At 37.1% G+C, this 23,963-nt stretch overlaps 1 protein-coding gene across 2 annotated transcripts in view; it reads right to left on the bottom strand.

Moving 5' to 3' along the window:
* Window positions 1-23,707, bottom strand: part of OMA1 (OMA1 zinc metallopeptidase) — a 71,359-nt gene extending 47,652 nt beyond the window's left edge. The window contains exons 1-7 of one of the 2 annotated variants that reach the window (XM_026006994.2): window positions 23,635-23,707; window positions 22,308-22,399; window positions 14,299-14,817; window positions 10,443-10,671; window positions 7,399-7,572; window positions 7,191-7,298; window positions 4,431-4,559 (exon numbers count right to left, since the gene is read on the bottom strand). In XM_026006994.2, coding sequence (XP_025862779.2) covers window positions 4,431-4,559; window positions 7,191-7,298; window positions 7,399-7,572; window positions 10,443-10,671; window positions 14,299-14,798 — 1,140 coding nt within the window. In that variant the 5' untranslated portion in view covers window positions 14,799-14,817; window positions 22,308-22,399; window positions 23,635-23,707. Of the gene's footprint in view, window positions 1-4,430; window positions 4,560-7,190; window positions 7,299-7,398; window positions 7,573-10,442; window positions 10,672-13,104; window positions 13,215-14,298; window positions 14,818-22,307; window positions 22,400-23,634 lie in introns of those variants that run through there. The other variant, XM_026006995.2, reaches the window with a different exon arrangement.
* Between the last annotated feature and the right edge of the window lie 256 nt (window positions 23,708-23,963).

Below are 23,963 nucleotides of genomic sequence, written 5' to 3'. Positions count from 1 at the left end.
TATATATAGGATTGGATACTATCTGAGGCTTTAAGCCTATCCACTAGGGGTCTTGAATATATCTCACCCTCCCCTCACCCCATGGATAATGGGAGAGGAATACTACAGTACAAGTATCCCCCACTTTCCAAAAGTTTGCCTCACTCTGCTTTTACTAAAGACCTACATTAGTACCTGTTTTCACTAACCAAAAGAATCCAAAGAGTATGTTTGCTTTTATGAAAAAAGCCTGAAAGTGACATAACAAGAACTTTCAGAAAGCAGGGGATCCCTGTACTTCTATTTTCCCAATTACAACCTCTACCTACTGTGTAGAGGATTCTCTAAGAAAGCTTATTAATGCAAGCTTTTAATATGGCCAAGGAACATTCTGATCTTGTGGTTTTTGTTTTTTGTTTTTTTAAGATTTTACTTATTTATTCATGAGAGACACAGAGAAGCAGAGACATAGGCAGAGGGAGAAGCAGGCTTCCTGCAGGGAGCCTGATGTGGGACTCAATCTCAGGACTCCGGGATCAGGACCTGAGCCAAAGGCAGACACTCAACCACTAAGCCACCAGGTGCCCCTGATCTTGCAGTTTTAAAAGAAAATTGAAAAAATATAGCTATATAATAACCACTGACACCACTAGAGAATTTATTTCAGTTAGGAAATTAACCAAATAGCAGAATTTTCTTTCCTTGATAAATTATCTTAATTCCATCTTTCTTTTTGAGGTATTGATTAGTTAGGGAAATGAAATTTTCTTCCAACTTCAATAAAAAAATATAAATAGCTATCGTATTTTTAACTTTCCTAATTACTTGTATTTATGTGAATGCTTTCCAGTTAAATTCTTATTTTCAGTAAGTACTAAAATTTGTAGGAGAGGGATCAATAGTCAGAACTTTTGAGAACAGAGTTATTAATAGAGGAAATACTTTTTCAGAGGTAGCTACACGTCAGTGATGTCCAGAAATAATATAATCAATCTGATCCACAGTATATGACTTTCTTCCTTCATGATCAGGTCTTTTCTAGGTTGCTGAACTATGTATCAGTCTTCACTTTCAACAAGCAGTCTGCAGGGTTCCATCAAGTCTACTGATAGTGGAACTGGTTAAAAACATTGTCTTTAAAAGGACAGAATCTTACACTCAAGTCCAAATGCTGACACTTATTAACTGTGAACCCTTGGCTAATTGTTTAACCCCTCTAAGCCCAGTAGTATCATATGTAAAATGGAGTAGCAACAGCACCAACCTCCAGGGGTTACAGACAGGATAAAACGAGCAAATTATGACAACAGCTCCTATTTATTGAGTCCGTACTTTGTACTAAGGCCTGTGCTAACCGTTCTATAATCACTGGTTCTCAACTGGATATGATTCTGCCCCCGGGGACATTTGGAAATGTTTGAAGACATTTTTTTTTTTCTTTAGAAAGAGAGTGCACACAGGTGGTGCAGGGGCAGAGGGAGAGAGAGCATCTTAGGCAGGCTTCATACCCAGCACAGAGCCTGATGTGGGGCTCAGTCTCACAACTCTGAGATCATGACCTAAGCCAAGATCAAGAGTCAGACACTTAACTGAGCCACCCAGGTGCCCCTGGAGACAGTTTTGATTGTCACTACTGTAGGGGAGGAAGGATGGCGGTTAAAAGTGCTACTGGGATCTAGTGGGTAGAGGTCAGATGTTTAGAGGCTAACTAAACATCCTGCAATGCACAGGACAATTCCCCACAACAAAGAATTATCTAGCCCAACATGTTAATAGTGCTTAGGTTGAGGGATCTCACTTTAAAATGCATCACTAAACCCATAACAGTGCTTTGAGTTTAGCCAGTATTATGCCAATTTACAGACCAAGAAACTGAGGCCTACAATTGGTAAAGTAATCTACCCAAGTTATATAGAATTTAGGTCTACTTTCCACTCATAAGGGGAATATAAAAAATAGTAAAAGGGATTATAGGGGAAAGGAGAGAAAATGAGTGAGAAAAATTAGAGAGGGAGACAAAACATGAGAGACTCCTAACTCTGGGAAACGAACAAGGGATAGCAGAAGGGGAGGCAGGAAGGCCAATGGGATGACTAGGTGACGGGCACTGAGGGGGGCACTTGATGGGATAAGCACTGGGTATTATACTATATGTTGGCAAATCGAACTCCAATAAAATATGTATTTTTTTAAAAAGAATTTAGGGGATCCCTGGGTGGCGCAGCGGTTTGGCGCCTGCCTTTGGCCCAGGGCGCGATCCTGGAGACCCGGGATCGAATCCCACATCGGGCTCCCGATGCATGGAGCCTGCTTCTCCCTCTGCCTATGTCTCTGCCTCTCTCTCTTTCTCTCTCTGTGACTATCATAAATAAATAAAAATTTTTAAAAAAATTAAAAAAGAATTTAGGTCTAACAGAGCCTAAATTCAAAAACAGGTCTATCTGTTCACAGTTTATATTCTTAACCCCTGTACATAATTAATCTACAGTGTGTACCTACTGCCTAACATATGGTAAGCACTCCATAAACAGCTACCATAATTATTACTAATAGTTTTCAAAACTCTACCTGGTAGCACTCTATAAGGACTGCTACCTTATACCCAAATCTTCTAAGGTTACAAAAATAGGACCCCCCAATGGTTATGTAAAGTCCCCTGTTTCTTCCTTTTTCTGGCAAATGAATGTCAGCCAATTCCCCTCCCTTTATGACTTCACTATCAGCATCCCCTTGGAGCAAGGCTTCTAGAGAAACATATCCTTATCACCAAAATAACTGGAGGAGCCTTGATTTAGGGAAAAAGCATTCAAAGAGAAGTGATCTCTACTTTTAGTTTAATTATTAAAGAATTACATGAAGTGGCAGGATTCATCAAATATTTCAAGGGAGAAACAGCTACAAGTTATCTTTCTTAGGACAGAATCTTCAGATTACATCACAGAAAAAAATCTACATACTAATTAATGGGGAGAAAACTACACAAACTCCTATGACTTACCCAGCATATCAATAACAGAAATAAAATTCAAAATACGAGATCCTGTAACCTAAACAATAACCATTCTTTTTTTTTCCTTTTAAGAACCTTTATTTCAATAAAAACGCAGCCAAACAATATGGTAACGCTGGATAAAAGGCTTAGTTATCCAATTTCAAAAGCAATTTGTCTCAAAGAATTTTACACATTAGATTTAAACAGCACCCAGATGGCACAATGATGGGTGCTCCACAAATCATTAAATAAACAAATAACAGATTGTTCCTGAATAACCAAACCTCCTAGGACAGGAGGAAATATGTGAAGAAAGATGTGAAATAAAATAATTAATTATAGTTAAAGCAACTATCAAGATTGCAAGACCTACTTTCAGTTGTGAAATGTGAACAAAATGACCTCAATAAATTTTGCAACGACTATCATTATACATAAGCACTAAAAAATAAAGTTAACAAACACCTAATATAACTACCCTTTTGGTATTTTCCAGGTAATTCTAGTTTAACTGGGAGGAAGGAGATGAGGGCAGCTTCAGCAATATCATGCCCATAAAAGTTTACAGGTTTTAAAAGTTCCCCATCAGAATGTAAATATTTGGGGGAAGGAAGTTACCTAGTAAGTACACCATAGTCACTATGAGACAAAAATGAAAAGTCTGAACGCAATGTGACAGAAGTAGGGAAAGGATTTGTGACAAGGCTTTTTTCTCCTTAAGACCAATAACTAGGGGGATCCCTGGGTGGCTCAATAACTAGGGTCCCTGGTTTAGCACCTGCCTTCGGCCCAGGGGGTGATCCTGGAGTCCCAGGATCGAGTCCCACATTGGGCTCCCTGCGTGGAGCCTGCTTCTCCTTCTGCCTGTGTCTCTGCCTCTCTCTCTCTCTCTCTCTGTGTCTCTCATGAATAAATAAGTAAAATCTTTAAAAAAAAAAAGACCAATAACTATGTCCCCTCCATATCATGTTAGCCAAAAGTTGCTAAGCCTTTGTAACCCATCTATCCCCCATCATTTAAAAGATGTCGTATTTTCTAATTTGAATGCTCATTAATAAGAATATCCCCTAAAGGGACACCCTGGTGGCTCAGTCAACTAAGCCTCCAATTCTTGGTTTCAGCTCAGGTCATGGTCTTGTGGGTAGTGAGGTCAAACCCCATCGGCTGCACGCTCAATGGGGAATCTGCTTCTCTTTCTAACCCTTCTCCTGCTACCCCTCACCCTGTTCATGTGTATGCGTGTGCATGGCGACCATAGAATAAATAGAATAAATAGATCTCTAGAATAAATAGATCTTTAAAAAAATATAGATCTATTAAAAATGAGAAAACATAAGACACTAAAATTTAGTAGCTATGTTTCATGGTATGTGAAAATAGGTATCTGTTACTTTAGAGTAATATTTAAAATATTCTCATCACAGGCCATTACAAATTCAACTTACTGTCTCATACTTACCTCCTGTAGTTTAGACTGTATCCACTGGCCCAAAAGTGCCAAACTATCTCGAGGACAAATGGCCCAAATCATTGTGAGAAAAATCAGACCTAGGAAATCCAATAAATGAACCAAGCTAGCCTTTTCTGCCTGAGAATAATCAAAATAATGAAAATTACACATAATAAATTGAGAATATGTACAAAAAAAGACAGCATATACCTACATCTTCTAGTTCATCATGTATAATCACACTAAATAATTACATTTAACTGACCTTCACCAACTAAGATCACATGTTCTTTTTCTTCGATGTGCTTTATTTATTCCATCCCTTGCTTACATACTTGCTTACATGTTTATATATATTCACTCATTCAGCTAACATTTACTGAGCCACCTACATCATATAGATGAAACTGAACAATGACAGGTTCAAAGATATGAACAGAAGTTCATTAACCTATGGTTCTTATATTTAGTATAATAAGATCTTGTGAAATAGGTTCAATTATCCCTATTTGATAAAGAAACTAAGATGGAGAGAAACTAAAAGAATTGTCAAAATTCCCAAAGCTATTAGTAAAAGGACAAGAAATCAAACCCCAGTAAGTTTTAGTTTCTAATGTAGTCATTAAACTGTTTTTAAAGCAAACAAATGTGCTCATTATGATTATACCTTTGGACAGACTAAACACTACCTAACATATGAAATAGTTAAAACAAGGAAAATTCAGAAGAAGATTGGAAATTTATTTTAAATAAAAGTCTTTTGGATTTTATGACCAAATGATTCATTTAGGCAAGTGTGCAAAATTATCACTCTGATATTTCTCACTAGGAAATCAACTTTTGTGAAGTTTTATATTTATTTACAGTAATAACCAATTTTAGTTAAAATAGTTGTTTTGAGTAGTAATTCCCAATTACAAGTTTAACACACTGAATTGTTCATTGTTCCCTATTTAAGTTGATAAATAAATGTTAATATAATGCTGACATTGTTCATACAGGAATCATTACTTGAATGTATGAAACATGGCTGACAACTTAAAATAATCACATAGAACACTTCTCTTAATATAATCTGCCTTCACAAAGCATTCTTTGCTTCATTATACAAACTGTGTGTCATGAAAAACAATTATGGAATTATTTTAGCACAAAAGAGTAAAACTACAAAAGATAAAGTTATTATTGAAGAGAAAATCCTTGTTATTAATTATTAAAGAATATAATTGCTATTAGTTTTAGAAAACTAAAAATCTTTTTTAAATATGTATTTGTGGAATGAAGAAAAAAAACACTGAAGGCTATAATGAATCAAACTGGAGACTGCTAAAAGAGAAAATATAGTGCTGATAAGGGCTAAGACCTCTACAAAGAAATACTAATAACTATTTTCAATTTTTAAGGCCTTATCTAATTAGCATTCCTCCACTGATAGGAATGACAACAGTGTGCTGAATGAGGCACTGAGCTAGAGGCCAGAAAAGTAAAGATACAGAATATGAACATCTCTTAAATTTTTTTAAAGTGACCAAAATGGATTGATTTTGCAGCGATGAAGTCCTTTCTTGAAACACCATCTATTTTGATTTATTCTTGTACATATCTGTTTACGGAAAATGTTTTTTATATTTTTCTGTACCACAGAAGAAATAAAGGAGATAACTCCTATTTATGCTTCAGAAAAGTAAAATCGTGGCCCACTTCAATTTACTAATTCTTTAAGGAATAGACAGGATTTGAGATGATTTTTACAGCAATTCATAACATTATCATTTTCATTTAAAATTAATGTTACTTGCATTTCCAACATAGCATTTCATGATCCTTTCACTATTTATCTTCATGTTTTCAATCAGGAAGTATTTCTAATTAATTTCTCTAATTAATGTGGACAAAAGAGACATACTTATTTTTAATGAATAATAATATATGAGTAAACAAATACATTGGTTTTTTTGGACCCATCAAGTCAAACATAATGTGTATCCACAGGAACATAAATCAACCTGAATTCTATGATCCATTAAAAAAAAAAGGTGCTGCCAGTATCCAGGTAACTTCAGTAAAAGCAAGCAGTGCTGGATTTGCAAACAGAAGAACTGGATTAAAGTCCCAATTCGCCAGTTGGACACATTACTCCAGTTATCTAGAATCTTTTTAACATGAGTTTCCTCATATGTAATATAGGGATGTTAGATACGTAGTTAATGAGGATGGTATTAAAATTATAATTGAGAAGGTTTGTATTTAAAAGCTCAGCAAACTGTAAAATGCCAAGGTATCATTATTATTACTCTGCATTAATTATATATGACATATCATTCCAGAGATTTTCAGAAATGCTCCAAGCCATCCTCTGAGAATGAATAAAAAAGCAAGGAAAAGGATTTAACCACTTAAATAGTCATATCACTTTCATATAGTTAATTTTCTCAACAGACTACAAGTATGTTAATAATTATGGGAAGTTTAAAATCTAATTTAAAATAATTAGAGGTTGAGAATAATTACTTCTTTGCAAAAGACACAGGTGATAAAAATAGTATTTAAGAGAAACACTAATTATCCAGGTATCAAATACTAAAGACTATAAAAATTCTCAAAATTAGCCAATCTTATTTTTTGAGATAACAGAGTTAGTCAATGACTAAAAACTAAAACTCCATCTTTTAAAGAAAAACAAACCTGAAAAGATTCAGTTTTAAAAGATTTGACTTGCTAACTTCAAAGCAGTATTTCAAGAACTAAACATTCATTCTAGGTACTTACAGCATGCCCAAGTATTGCATGTGCTATTTCATGGCCCAGAAGGAAGGAAAGTTGATGGATATCAGTCACACTATTTAAAAGTCCAGTGAAGATAAACACTTGTCCATTCTGCACCATAAAGAAAATAATGTAAGCAACTGGAACACCTTAAAAAAACAAGGACATTAAATTTAACAATTAAAAATTTAGTGTGAGTACTTTTACTTACTGGAAGCACAAAGGCATTTACATCTGGAGAATCGACCACATGGATAACCCAATTGATCTCAGAGACCCCTGGAATATCTTTATTGCATTCAATCAAATGATTAACTACTTCTTTAACCATTAGGTATCGGGCATCCTTCTCAGTGAGCATATCATTTTTAAATTCTTCCATCCACTGAAAGATTAAAAAGTCATCTTTATTTTAAGGAGTTTTAGCTCCACAAAATGTTTATATTGCTTTATGAAGAGTTATATAGCTACTTATTGTTGAACATTTTAATTTTTAATTATGTAAAATCTACATATTCTAAACACTCAAATCCTTAAATTGAATTATTCATGCAAAGGCAATGCAAATGGAATAAATTCTATTAACTAATATTTTTCATATAAATTGGTTGAAATAAAACTTTCATCTTTTTCTATTAGTCTATAAAGAAAGAAAATGCTTAAGATTCCTACTTTCCTAAATATTTCAGAAAACAAAACATTGCCTGGGGAACAGAGATTTCACATAAGGAAGTGCAATACAAAAAGAAAATTACTTTCATAACCCACTGAATAGAAAAACACCCTATATACTTACTGAAAAACTTAAACTTCTACCAAAAAAAAAAGACATTTCATTAATTTTAAAGTGTTTCATTCACACAGAATGAAAGGAAATTACTGAAATTTTAAAACTAATGGGCACGCAATTTCCTCTATACTATGTTGAGTAAGACTAGCCACCAAATGAAGACACTTTTTCTGAAGCTATATTCCATAAGAAACCCTTTCAAGTGTAGGAAAATTAAACATGTTTTGAAAATATTACTTTAATTTCCATAAAATGTAAAACTTCTTTTACATGCGGATCAAGAACTTGATAACCTTCCCTGAGATGTATTTAAAAAAAAGATGATTTTGTAGAATTGGGATCTGAAACAGTCTTTTTATCAATAGCATTTTTAAAAAGCATAAGTCACCAATGTAAACTGAAACAACAAAAAAACATTATATATTAACCCTTCTGAAGTGGATGAAACAAAATTATATAGAATTATAGTGCTTTATAGTATCTGTATAAAAATGTGTGCTTGAATTTTTTTTTAATGATTTTGTTTATTTATTCATGAGAGACACACAGAGAGAGAGGCAGAGACATAGGCAGAGGGACAGTCAGGCTCCATGCAGGGAACCTGAAGTGGGACTTGATCCCTGGTCTCCAGGATCACACCCTGAGCCAAAGGCAGATGCTCAACTGCTGAGCCAACTAGGCATCCCTGAATTTTCCTATCAAGCAAGTTATTACATTTGTAGGTTAAAAAATAAAAAGAATAGGGGTACCTGGGTGGTTCAGTGGTTGAGCGTCTGTCTGCCTTTGGCTCAGATCACAATCCCAGCATCCTGGGATCAAGTCCTGTATCAGGCTCCCTGCAGGGAAGCCTGCTTCTCCCTCTATTTCTCTGCCTCTCTCTCTCTCTCTCTCTCTCTGTGTATCTCATGAATAAATAAATAAAATCTTTAAAAAAAGAACACATACAAACATATATATATAATTTTTTAAAGCTTCTAAATGATATAAATGGTAGAACATACTGATTTAACACTAGGCCTGTCTCAATCCTTCCACAACATTTTCCTCAAACTTGCTTCAGACAAGACTACTCTAAGAAACATCTCCAATCTCTGTATAAACTCAACTAGAAGAGATGCATCTTATCTTTACTGGGAACAATCTTTTTAGTGAAAACACATTGTTATTTCTTTTTTAATGGTAACTTTCCACAGACAAACTCAAGTTGAACTGAAATTTAAAAATACAAAGATTTAGCCACACCAAAGCTGTCAAGTGAGACTACGAGACTTTAATTCAACATATACTAATTGAGCACATACTATGTGTGCACTAAGAACTAGTCAAAGAGGATCTATCCTCAAGAAACTCACTAGTGGTATAAAATGCTTAACTTGTATTTGCTAAGGAGTTGAGACTTCTGAATTACAACTTTAATTTGCATTCAAAAAATATAATAAAATAAAATAATAAAATATAATAAAATATATTTAATATATAATAAATATATATTTAAATATAAATAAATTTATTTATAAATTTATAAATATATTTATAAATAAATATAAATATATATTAATATATAATAAAATATATTTATTATATAAAAATATAATAAATTTTATAATAAATTGAAAATGATGTTTTGGGGGAAAAAATCTTATTCTACATTACTTTCAAGGTATAAAAATTCTATTACATACCTACTTATCCAAAAAATACATACTAAGCACTACTTTGTACGTTGTGCTAGTACTTAAGATAAAATGATAAAACAGACAGGCCTCTGTTCCCAGAGCTTAGTCTAACAAAGGAGACAGATCAGCAAATAAATAATTATGCAAATAATTATTGTTACCCTCATGATAAGTGATTTAAAAGAAAAGCACAGTATGCAAGGAAAATAAAAGTAGGTGGGACACCTGGGTGGCTCAGTGGTTGTGCGTCTGCCTTTGGCTCAGGGCATGATCCCGGAGTCCCAGGATTGAGTCCCACATCGGGCTGCCTGCATGGAGCCTGCTTCTCCCTCTGCCTATGTCTCTGCCCTCTTGCTGTGTCTCTTATGGATAAATAAGTAATCTTAAAAAAAAAAAAAAAAAAAGCAAGAAAATAAAAGTAGGAGTCCTGACCCCAATATAGCCACCACTGGACACAATTACAAATGAGCTGATTTATAATTTAGTCTGTATGAAGTATACCCTCAAAGCCTACTGTAGCCAACCTGCCTAACCCAGTCTGGATAATCAAGGAAGGCTTTCCTGAGAAAGTGACATTCAAGGTGACATGTCATGAGAAGGAAGAAATGAGAAGAAAAGCAACGTAGGCAGTTGGAATACTGAGTATGAACGGTTGGAGGCCTTTCAGGAAAATGTTAATTTTCTATCAAAGACTAACAAAAAAGTAGTGCCTCTTTCATACTTAAGAAATTTTTCCGGCTTTGAGTATTATATTAAGCAATCTAATTACAAACAATTCATACTACTTACTGCTTCGTATTCCAATTCTGATAAAAGTCTGAAATGTTCTTTCCCCAATAATAGTAACTTGCTCCTTCCTGTGACAGGACTGACTTCCAGGTGAGTAAAATAAAACACTACAAAGAGCAATCCAAAACTACCGAAACAAAGGAGTAACTTCCATTTATTCTTTCTTAAACTTTCTTTAAATAGCTCCTTCTTGTTAGGAGGAAGTGCCTGCCACCATTTCCTTATGCCCCTAGAGCAGAAAAAAAATTCAAAGTTCTGACAATAGTATCAGCACATATCACCAAAACTTAATCTTATGCTAGGATTTTACGTCATCAAACACTTGAATTTTTGTGATATATTTCTCCGTGTAGATGAATTTTTTCAATTTATACAATTCTTGGCTAAATAATGAAAAAGTATTCAGTTATATAGAACTATAATTAAAAATTCTAGTGTTAAAAAAATTCTAATGTTCACTTAAATTTTCTTAAGTTTTTTTAAAGATGAACAATAAAGGAATAGCAATTTTACACAACTACCATTAGTTAACATTTATTGACTGTTTACTACATGCAAACTACTATTCTAGTCATTATATATAGGTCATCTCTTTTAACCTTCACATTAACCCTGTTTCAGAAGAGAATACTGAGCAAAGCAACTTGTCCAAGGTTGCAGAAGTAACCAGCTAAGACAGTGTGACTCCAGAGTCAGAGTACTTAACCACTTAATAGGAATGAACTGCCCTAACACGCTTTTGAGGGGGTTATGGTACAATAATCTATACCTCTAACCATGATCCTCCCTACTGGTCATCAGAATTCTGGCACAATCTGCCAGGACTTCAAGCAAGGTACTAAGGAAACAACCTCAGCACTGAGTTTTAGAAATAACTATTGCTCACTACCAAAAAAAACACTATTCCCCCAAGAACGCGACAAAGGAGAAGAGCATAAACACTGTAAATAAGGAAATAAGAGGAACACCTGCGTGGCTCAGTAGTTGAGCATCTGCCTTTGGCTCAGGGCATGATCCCAGGGTCCTGGAATTGAGTCCAGCATCAGGCTCCCCGCAGGGAACCTGCTTCTCCCTCTGCCTCTGTCTCTGCCTCTCTCTCTATGTGTCTCATGAATCAATAAATAAATAAAGTCTTTTTTAAAAATAAGGAAATAAGAGACTGTACAGCTAACACATGAGGAGGTCCACTTCCTACCAGGCAACAATACTCTCTGCTGGTTATCAGGGTTCACAGACATTTTGACAAGCAATGTTTTCAACACTGGGACAAACTTTTTCCTCCTAAGTTCATCTGTGAAATCACAACAAAAACTTAAGATACATACATCATTCTCTTGACAAAATTCATCTTATAAAATAACTTCAAGTTATCTTAATTTTATTAAGTGATACACTTAAAATGCCTCAAAGTGTTTCAAGCTGAAGAGACTTATTTTCTACTTAAAACTAACTATAGGGATGCCTGGGTGGGTCAGTAGTTGAGCATCCGTCTTCAGCCCAGGAAGTGATCTTGGAGACCCAGGATCAAGTCCCACATCGGGCTCCTGCATGGAGCCTGTTTCTCCCTCTGTCTGTGTCTCTGCCTCTCTCTGTGTGTCTCTCATGAATAAATAAAAAAAATCTTAAAAAAAAAAAAAAACTATATGTGACTTATTTTCTGCTTAAAATTAAGATGATAACACAGCTTAAAAAATGTCATTATAATAGTAAAATCAACAAAAAGTTAAAAATAATGATTAAAAAGGATGAAAAGAGCCATTGGCCTAAGAACCTGGGCTGAGTTGTGACAAAGATTCTCTCTTCCATCAGACTCTACTCAGGCTCCCCTGAACTTTTTTCAACTAGGCCTCACCTTTGGACTTCTGTATCTCATCTCTTCATTGTCCAGTTTTCAGCAAGAATCCCGCTAAATCAGTTTAGCCAGAACCCCCCACCCTTCATATCTGATTACCCTCAGAATCTGATCAGGTTCCTCATCATTCACCAGCCTCCAAGTCATGTCTGACCCTCAGCCTCTGCCTCTGCCTTCAGCAAAAAGCCTCGTAGGGTCAGGTCAGGGAGAACCACCCCGTACTCCTGGTATTTTCTCTTACTAATTTTCCATCCACCAAACCTCACCTTGGCTATAAATTCCCACTTACCCATGCTGTATTCAAAATTAACTCTGGTTCTATACTTAGGTCTCTTCCCCTACTGCAACAGTCCTGCATAAAATGTTTACTGCTTTAACTGTGGGCTAGCTCTGATTTTCTTTGACAGCCATTACTTACATTCAGAGCTAACACAGGGGCAGCCCCAGTGGCTCAGCGGTTTAGTGCCACCTTCAGCCCAGGGCCTGATCCTGGAGACCCAGGATGGAGTCCCACATCGGGCTCCCTGCAGGGAGCCTGCTTCTCCCTCTGCCTGTGTCTCTGCCTCTCTCTGTCTCTCATGAATAAGTAAATAAAATCTTAAAAAAAAAAAAAAAAAAGAGCTAACACAGCTGTATTTTTTCTGAGTGCCAATGTCAAATCTTAGGAACACAATACATTAGAGAGTACAAGTTCTCAATTTCTGATAAAAAGAAAATTGGTTTGGTTAGTATGGGAGGAGGAAGGCTAGAAGGGCCTTCATAGTCATCAAATATAAGAAAGCTTGATGAAGAAACAATGCTTAACTTTACCTTTCTTCAATCTTCATGGAGCAAATAAGAGAAAACAAGATTATTTAGGGGAGAAGGTTTAAATTAAAGTATTATTTAGCTATAAAAATGTAATTATTATGAAGGAGTACCCAAGAGAAAATAACAAAGATGTGCTGGAAATAGAAGAAATAAATAAATACTAATTAGGGACACCTGGGTGGCTCAGCGGTTGAGCATCTGCCTTTGGCTCAGGGTGTGATCCTGGAGACCTGGGATCAAGTCCCACATCAGGCTCCCCGCAGGAAGCCTGCTTCTCCCTCTGCCTATGTCTCTGCCTCTTTCTGTGTGTCTCTCATGAATAAATTAATAAAAAAAATTTAAATAAAAGAAAAATAAATAGCAATTAAGTGTTAACTTGGCTAGGAAGGAGCCCATTCTTAAGTAAGTGAAGTTCTTCAGTTTCATGACACATTGCCTCAGATTCCATAAACTTAACATGTTTGTTACTATTCTTACACACAAGCCATAACCAACATTTCTCATTTTTATAATCATAAACATAAGATTCTTTAAAAAGTGTCTATAAAATTTCTTAGAGATATTTTTATACTATAATATACAATAAATTAGGGCACCTGGGTGGCTCAGTCAGTTAAGCATTCTATTCTTGAATCTGGCTCAGTTCTTGATCTCAGGGTCATGGGATCGAACCCTGTGTCAGGCTCCATGCTCAGCACAGAGTATACTTAGGATTCTCTCTCTCTCTACCCCCTGCGCTGTCAATAAATAAATAAATAAATAAATAAATAAATAAATAAATAAATAAATAAATAAAATCTTTAAAAAAATAATATGCAGTAAATTATTTCAAGATTACTAAACCATACTTAACAAAACTGGGTAGAACCAATTGTTCAGAAACTTAATTTTGAGCTAAATATGGAAAATGGGAAATCTAACAAGTTTTCATTAAAAATATAGTTTATAGGGATCCCTGGGTGGCGCAGCAGTTTAGCGCCTGCCTTTGGCCCAGGGCGCGATCCTGGAGACCCGGGATCGAATCCCACGTCGGGCTCTCGGTGCATGGAGCCTGCTTCTCCCTCTGCCTGTGTCTCTGCCTCTCTCTCTCTCTCTCTGTGACTATCATAAATAAATAAAAATTAAAAAAAATATATAGTTTATAATAAAAATATAGTTTTTAATATAAAAGTTTATTTTTTAAAAGCTTTTTACCTGCCTACAATGATTGCAAATAGTTTCTGCACTGGTTTAAGAAGTATCAACAAGAGAGGAACTGGAGCAGCTTGAAACCGAGGAGAAGTGTGGAAACTCCTGGTGTCTCTTTTGGGAAGACAGTTTAAAGGATGCAATAGTGAAAGGGCAGGAAATCCTGCAACTTCTTTTATCAGTAGCTGTCTCGAAAAAGAGCCATTCCACGCAGTACAGTTTGGGGTAACCATCCCAAATTCCTTACATCTCGTGCTCAAGAGGCATTTCGGTCGTTTGTTATTAAAAGTCCTACAGAAATAAAAATTTTCAGGCAGAAAAGTCAACCTATCACACTGATTCACTTCCAGACCCTGACACTTATTAACTATCTGACTAATGTGTACTTGATGACAGTCTGGTGAGGTCACAGTTAGTGTGTTACATCTTCTCCAGTTGGTCAGCAAATGTATTCGGAAGAAAACACAGTTTCTAGTAGCATATTGCAGTCCACAGATGAAGCTCATCTTTCTTCTCCTTGATTATCTGAAACACACACACACAAAAAATAAGTTCTAAATATCTCTGGAAAATACTTATTTACAAAGCCTGGAACATAACCCTTAAGAAACAGGTGTGTCAATTGTTCTTCCCTTAACACATCTCAGACTGAATTACCTTAGGTTTCCACCACCATCCCTCAGTAATGCCTGTCGGCAATGCAAAACAAACAGGTTTTACCCACTTTTTTTTACTCTGACACATACTCTAGAAACTTGGATTTTTTTCTTTTCGTTTTTGAGTTTTAGTTGGGGGAAGTCTGTTTTTATTTTAACAGCTAAATTACAGGAGAATTAAGAAATGGATTAAGCAAAAATAACCACAGGTTTTAGGAACTGGCAGTAAGTAGGAGGAAAAAGCATGTAAAGGAATAGTAAAATCTAAGTTTTAAAATGTATTTTTTAAAATAGAAACCTGATCCTTTCAAATATAATCCTCACACTTCTGAATGGGGGCAAGATGGAATAAAAGGAACCAGACTTATCCTTCCACTGAACAAAGAGAATAATAAAACAATGGTTTCAACACATTAGACATTAGACAATGAAGACCAGTGACCCCTGAGTGATGGGAAACAAATGTGATGAGCCCTACAATTGCCCCTGCTTCCTGCCTGGAGAGTTTCCAGGCCACTAAGTAGAGAGGGGAAGCCTAGCCCAGCCCAACAGCACTCCTAAATTGGAGAGGTGAAGCTGGGAGTTCAAGCAGGCCACAGTAGCTAGACCCCACAGAATGCAATACAAGAGAAGACTGTGCAGGGAAAGAACTCCAGAGGGTGTTGTGCAGGAAAATCTGCCTCCAGTACTCATCTCAGTTCTAAACAGGGCACTCACTCATGTGAGGAAAGTCCCTGGAGATGGGAAAGAATCACCTGACAGGATTAGAGGAGCAAAATTCAGGGCTCAAGGAGGGCAGAGTGTAGTGCCGATTTCTATCTTTCAAAGTGGAAAACCTTTGAATTCCTGGGGCACCAGTGTACTCAGAAGGGTTTTACCTCATTAGAGAAAAATTAGTCCCAGACTAAAAGCTACTCTGACCCTACCTAACAAAGATTAAAAGCAATACTCAAAATGATCAAACTGTTTCTAAGGAACTTCTCCACATCCTAGAAAAAAGCTCAAAATTAGTTACAAGAATATAAAAAAGAAAAAAGAAAAAAAAACCCCACCATTTAATAAGGTACAATTTATAATTAAAAATTACCAGGCAGCAAAGATATAGGATATGTGAACCATGATTATGAAAAATATTAATAAAAACTCACTCCTAAGTAACATGAATGACAGCATTGATAGGTAAGGATATTAAAGTAGTTATTACAACTACATTCCATGTCTTTAAGAACTTAAAAGAAAAATCTGAGAATTTAAAGTAGAGACATGGAATATGTTTTTTTAATAGAACTACACTCAACTTCTAGACAAGAAAACTACAGTGTCTTTGATGAAAATTATATTGGATGAGGGACGACTGGGTGACTTAGTGGTTGAGCATCTGCCTTTGGCTCAAGGCGTGATCCTGGGGTCCTGGGATTGAGCCCTGCATCAGATTCCTCCCTCAGGGATCTGCTCCTCCCTCTGCCTATGTCTCTGCCTCTGCCTCTCTCTGTGTACCTCTCATGAATAAACAAAATCCAAAAAAAAAAAAAATTAAACAAGAAAATTACATTGGATGAGACTAACAGACTAGATACCTTAACAATGAAATAAAGACTTGTGAACTTGACATATCAATAGAAACCAAGAAAACTAAGAGGGAAAAAAAGAGCACAGAGCATCAGTGAAGTATAGGATAACTCAAGTGGCCTAATGCATGTATAACTGGAGTCCCTGAAAAGAGGGGAGGGATGGTAAACAAAAATACTTGAAAAAATAGTGGCCAACATTTTCCAACTTTGATGAAAACTATAAACCTACAAACCCATGAAATTTAAAAGCCACACAAACAATGAACACAAAGGAAACTTACTTCAAGGCATATCTTAATCAAATTTCTTAAAACCAGTGGAAGAGAAAATCTTAAATTTGACATCCTTGATGAAATGGACCAACTCCTTGAAAAACAAAAACTACCAAGCTAACTCAGAAAGAAATGGATACATCTGAAGAGCCCTATATCTATTTTTTTTTTTAATTGAACTCATAGTTTAAAAACCTTCCCACAAAGAAAGCTCCAGGCCCAAACAGCTTCACTGGGCAACTCTATCAAACATTTAAGAATTAATAATAATTCTATTCAAACTCTTCCAGGAAACTGAAAAGAAAGGAATACTTTGCATTTTATTCAGCATTACTGTGATACTAAAGCCAGGAAAAAAATTACAAGAAGACGATAGAGTAGTATCTCTCATGAACACAGACACAAAACTTAAGATTTTAGGGCAGCCCTGGTGGCGCAGCTGTTTAGCACCGCCTGCAGCCCGGGGCCTGATCCTGGAGACACGGGATCAAGTCCCACGTCGGGGTCCCTGCATGAAGCCTGCTTCTCCCTCTGCCTGTGTCTCTGCCTCCCTCCCTCCCTCCCTCTCTCTCTGTCTCTATGAATGAATAAATAAAATCTTTAAAAAAAAAAAAAAGATTTTAGAAAATCAAATTTAACAATATATAAAAAGACTACATCATGACCAGCTGAGATGTGTTCCAGGAATGGAAATTTGAGTAAAAAATTCATAAATCAATGTAATCTACCCTATTTATTGAAAAAGAAACACCACATGATCATCTCAGTAGATACAGAAAAAGCATTTGATAAAATCGAACATCCAACCCTGATAAAAAAAAAAAAAAAAAACCCTCTCAGTAAACTAAAACATCTACAGAAAACTATAACCAACAGCATATTTATTGGTTAAAGACTATACTTTTTGCCTAAGTTTAGGATCAAAGCAAGGATGTTTGCTCTCACCGCTTAAATACAATATTGTACTGGAGATCCTCAACAATACAACAGAACAAATGCATAACTAAATAAATGGCATCCAGACAAGAAACATAAAAGCTAAATGGTCTTTATGCCTATATATGCCTATATAACATGACCATCTATATAAAAAATCCAAAGGAATCTACAGAAAAGTTATTACAAGGAGTTTAGCAAGGGGGTAGGATACAAAAGCAATATACAAAAGCAATTTTATCTCTATATACTATCAAGTGATAGAAGCCAGACTGTACTTCCTCCAAAAACATGCATAATTCTATGATTCCAGCTCTATAATATGAACTGTAGAAAACGCAAAATAATTTATAGTTACAGAGAGATCAATGATTGCTTGAGGACAGGAAGGTAAAGAAGATCAGGAAAGGAATTACAAAGTTGGGAGGTAATGAGTATGTTCATTATCTTGATTGTGGTGTTAGTTTCACAGGTGTACACATGTGACAAAACTTATAATACACAGCTTAAATACGTACAATTCATTTTACATCAATTATACATCACTTAAGCTATTTTTCAAAAGATACTAAAAAAAGAACAATCAAATGCAATGTATGGACTCTGAATAGATCTTGGTTTGAAGGAAAAAAAATCAGCTTTAGAGGACAATTGGTACTATTGGGGGAATTTGCACATGGATTTACTTTTAGGTTATTTTAGGGTTAAGTACTGCTTATTAGGTGAAAATGATGTGGTTATGTAGGTGAATATCCTACACCTGAGTACTTACTGAAGTATGTTTTTATGATGAATAAAATTTACTTTCAAATTGTATAACAAATACGCACACACACACAACCACACACCCCATAGAGCCAATGCAGTTAAATATTAACATCCATCTAAATTGTGGTTATGCATGTGTTCATTAAAATTCTTTTTGGAAAAAAATAAATAAATAAATGATAAATAAATAAATATTTTTGGTTTTTCTGTTTCAAAATCTTCATAATAAAAGTTGGAGGAAAATATGTAAATCTAACTCAAACTAGACTAGTACAATATTATCTAGAAAGATGCTTCAGAACACCAGTTTTAAAAAACCGTATTAACTATACAGCAAACTATTTGAAAGTCACTCAAAACTTTTATATACTTTATACATTCCACCCTTACATTATTAACATATAATGTGAATAAAGGGCATGCTAAGTAAACATTAACTCCAAGTTAACCTTTTGGAATTACTATCCATTTTAAATGAGTCCAAACTTGATACATAATAATCTGATGTCATTAACAAGATACTTTCTAGGTTTTTTCTTTTCTTTTTCTGAATCAAACCGAAGCCTAGAAATCATTTCAAAACTAAATTTTAGTAGCTAGTAAGGTTCTTCATTGGCTAGGTGACTTGTGACTTACACATGCAGCATAAAATACAATCCCTGCCCTCATGGATGTTATCTAATAGAGGAGGGCAAAGGTACCTAAGACTACTTAGTAGCGGACAATATAGTTCTTCATTAAGTGTTATGCACTATATAAATTTTTTAAAAAGAAAGGACATCCATGAATAGCAGAATAGTTCAAGGCAACTATTATTTTTTAGGCCATTTGGGCAGATGCAGAAAAAACTGTTTCAAATGGGAAAGTATACTTAAGGTTTAAAAACAGAAAGTCAGGGATGCCTGGGTGGCTCAGCGGTTGAGGGTCTGCCTTTGACTCAGGGTATGACCCCAGGGTCTGGGATCCAGTCCCACATCGGGCTCCTGCGGGGAGCCTACTTCTCCATCTGCCTGTGTCTCTCTTTCTGTCTCATGAATAAATAAATAAAATCTTTAAAAAAAAAAAAAAAGTCATCTGCTAGAAGTCAAACTGCAAAAACAACACAAATCCACATTCTTTTACTATAGGAGGTAAGCTTCAGACACTTGCTCAATCGCACTCCCCTTTTATAAGGGCATCCTAAAACCTCAATTTAAGGGATAGGCCGACTGTCACTCTTCCCCAGTGACCCCTGACATTGGCCACAGAGCTAGGATATCTGACATAGAGGTGAGGCAGTATCAGGCAAAGGAGTAAGGGCATGTATAAACTGGGGTTATAGTTGGTGTCATGGTAACACAAAGCAATCTGCAAGCAAGAACTGTAAACAAAAACCTTTGCAAAAGAGAAGTGGATCAACAAAAAGGACAATGGAATCAATGTGCATAAAATAAAAGATCATGAAGCCTCAGGGACAGAAAGAGAGGGAGCAAGATTCATACTTTCCTAGTTCCCAAGAATCCATTGTACTTCCTAAATTTAACTGAGCTTTATGACCTTTTACTTTCTTCCTCAAACAATTCTCTCTCAAAGGGTTTCTGTATCTAAGAAACTTAAACTTAAGTTATAGGGCAGGGACGCCTGGGTGGCTCAGCTGTTGAGGGTCTGCCTTCAGATCACACCCCAGGGGTCTGGGATAGAGTTCAGCATCCGGCTCCCTGCAGAGAGTCTGCTTTTCCCTCTGCCTATGTCTCTGCCTCTCTCTGTGTGTCTCTCAAGAATAAATAAATAAAATCTTAAAAAAAAAAAATTACAGGCATAAAACAGTTACACTTGTTTTACATGCAAGCTGATAACATTTTAATATTATACATGCTGCTTACTAGAATTAGCTAAGGGTTTCTTCTAGACTTTGCAAAGCTGAATTCCCAATTTTCAACACTGAATCAGTTCCAGATTAGTACTGGATTATCTCTGCAGTGACTTTACCATACAAAAGACCTCAATCCACATTAAATCAGTCATGTCAATTTATCTCAACCTAGCCCTTCCTGGGCTCTGTGGCTTTAGGCTGTAGATTACTACATACCCTCCAATGTCTCTGCCTATTAAACAACCAACTCCTATCTGCCTAGTTCATTTCTCACCCCCAAACAAGAACTAAAGCAGTCTTTCTAAAACGCAAAATCAGACAACAGAATCCTACTCCCACAACTCACATGAAGTCCTACAATGCTAAATACTATGCAGCCATTTTTAAAAATGGAGATTTGTGTAATGACAAAGAGACACAAACCTTAAAAATAACAACAAATGCTACTTGCAAGAATTCTATAGGTCAGGAACGGCAAACTCAGATGTGTAAACCAGCCCTGCACAACAGAAATGTCTACAATTATGGAAATGTGTCTCTGTTGTCCAATATGGTATCTCCCACCTATGGCTACTGTACTATATCGCTTGAAATGCGGCTGGTGTGACTGAGCAACAGAATTTTTAATTAACTTTAGTTAATTTAAAACAAAATGGCCATCGGTGACTAGTGCTACTATAGTTAACAGTGCACTGTTGGGTCCAGTCGGTAGGGTCCAGGCAAAGCCATAGTGATATAAACGCAAATTCATGCCCATACAAGGAAGGTACAAGTGTAATGGAACTTGAGCTTAGTGTTACCAAACAGTTCAATATTTTCAAAAGACAGTAATTCAAACTTTTAATTAAAGTTATCAGTTTTAAAATGCTGGCAACAAACTTAAAAAAGAAAACAAAGTTTTTAACCACCTTGGCCAAACACATACACCAGACCCCACTCAGTTTTTGACCTCTGAATGATGTTATTCATTCATTAAATATTTAATGAGTGCCTCCTACATGCCATATCACATGCCATTCTGGATGCTGGAGATACCACAGGAAATAAAGAAGACAAAAATCTCTGCCCAATTTGCAAAAAATAGTAATGCTGAAATATGCTAGTATATACAAATAGAAATTAAAAATCTAAAGTAAAACGTAGCAAACCATTCATTGTGATTACTTTGAGTGGCAAAATGGTAGGTGTAAAGGATTTAGTATTCTCCTCATGTATTTCTGTGCTGTTTAAATGTTTACAAGGATGTATTATTACTCTTATAAGCCCCAAAACCAAAAAGGCAACTATTTTTATAATTTCCAACAGTTTCTATCGGTTTCAGTGAACTCCTCTACATGGAAGACCAGGCCTCTCATGATGCCACCTCCCACTACTTCTCCAGGCACCTTCCCCCAGCTCCTACCCATTCCTAAGCTCCAGACCCACTGATTTACCAACACCCCTCAGAAAAGCTCTCATCTCTATTTCTATGCACATTTATTACACTGCTTAGCTCTGTAATTACAGCAAGCAACTCTTGATCATCCCTCAAGACTTATGTGGAATCTTTAAAAAAAAAAAAAAAAGTCTCTCCCAGAAAGTATAAGCAAAAGCTCCAAACATCACATGAACATAACTAAAAACATTTTCATTTGTATCACTGACAATCAAGCGTCATTTAGAACAGAAACAGTGCCTGATATTTTGCGATGCGTGGTTTATCCTCAAGAAAGGGGAAAGAAATCTATTTATACATCTTCCAAGAGCCAACACCAGGCTACACCCAGCCTAAAAAAGAATCAGGGTTGACACATCCTCTTCAAAGAACCGTGCCAGGCCAACAAACATAGCTGGCAAACCTCTAAGACTACAAAATTAACGAGGTGAGGAAAATTAAACAATCTGGATGGTTAGCCTAAGAACATTTCAGATCCTGAGTTCCTTTAAGTACTGTCTCAGAATGAGCAAGTACAGCACTCACTGGCGCTCACGGCTGAAGCCTGGAAGACGGTTTTCACAAGTCTGCTGAAAATGACTATTTCTTCTCTAGTTTCTATGGAAACAGCTGTCAGACTGGCAAAAAGAAAAAAAAATAGGACATGTACTTTTAATCATTCAAGCAAAGTGTACACATGATGGAAAGCCTTTAAATAAATAAATAAGTAAATAAATAAATAAATAAATAAATAAATAAATAGGAAGGCAACAGACTTGGGTTTCAAGCTTTCAAATGTCAGACCGCACCCCTTCCCCGTGGCCGAGCTGATGCATGTTATAAGTCTGCATCACTGGAGCGAGGGCCACATGGCATCGGTGGCAGTGGTGATAGTTGATCAATCCCTGAATTCCAAATGAGGGGTCTTCATCGCAACCCCCCCAACCCTGGACTAAAATTTCTCATTGAGGCTCCACGGTGCAGTTAAACTGCTGCTCTGTTCTACACAGGCCAGTGGCATTATTTAAAAGCCATAAAATGTGACTCCTGGGGGGGGGGGGGGGGGCGACAGCCCAGGTGGCTCAGTGGTTGAGCACCTGCCTGCAGCCCAGATCCTGACCCCGGAGACCTGGGATCAAGTCCTGCGTCGGGCTCCCTGCGTGGAGCCTGCGTCTCCCTCTGCCTGTGTCTCTCCTCTTTCTCTCCCTGTGTCTTTCATGAATGATAGATAAAATATTTTAAAAAATAAAAATAAAAAAAATATTTAAAAAAAATATATATTTTTTTTTTTAAAAAGTGACTTCTTGCAGACTGGTTCGTGAAGAAATTATCACAACTGCCTAGAACCGTTTAGAGACGAGGACGTGCTCAGCTCTTCGCTGCACAGGGTTTAGGTAGGAAACTTTGCAAAGCTAAGGGAGGGGCCCCCCCCGCCCCCCGAGTCGCTTTAGGCCGCTAGAAGCGGTTTTCCGCAGGTGAAGGTGTTGGTCCGAGGCACCCCACGCTGCGTCAATACTATTTAAAATTAAAAATTAAAAAAATTAAAAATTAAAAAAATTTTAAAAATTAAAAAAATTAAAAAGGAGCCGCAAATGAGAAAGGAAGGCAGAGGGGAGAGGCTGGGCACCCCCCGACACCAAGTCCACCTGCGCACTTACACCCCCCAGGTTGGCAGCGCAGCACCCGGGCCCCTGCGCATCCCCGGGGGGGGGGGGGGGGCGGCGAGGCTGGACCCTCCCCCCTCCTCTTCCCCCTGCCCCCTGCCCGCCCACGCCGGACGCCCCTGCCCCCAAGTGCCCCCCTCAGCCTCCCCCTGGAAGTTCTCCCACCCCAACTCCTAAACCAAGAGCGGAGGCGTCCCGCCAGGACAGACCCCAGCAGCGGCGAACGCCGAGACTCCTCCGGCCGGGCTCCTGCGCAAGCGCACACCCCGCCCCAGAAGCCCCGCCCCCTCACTTCCTGCCCTCTGCCCGGGCCCGGGCGCCTTTGGCTCCGCCCACCGCGGGCAGTCGCCACACCCGCCCAGAGTGGCCCTCCCCGCGGCGGCGGACCGGGAGCCACTGTGGCGCGCTGGCGCCCCCGCGCGGCCGGAGGAGGGACGTGGCTGCGGGCTGGGCGGTCGGCCCTGGCTGGTCCTCACTCCTGTCCAGGAACCTGACTCTCGGGACCTCTAAAGAATGATCCTTGATGGGCTTGATGGGA

This window comes from Vulpes vulpes, chromosome 12 (genome assembly GCF_048418805.1).
Source record: "Vulpes vulpes isolate BD-2025 chromosome 12, VulVul3, whole genome shotgun sequence".
Lineage (NCBI taxonomy): Eukaryota > Metazoa > Chordata > Mammalia > Carnivora > Canidae > Vulpes > Vulpes vulpes.
This window is presented reverse-complemented; position numbering and strand designations above follow the sequence as displayed.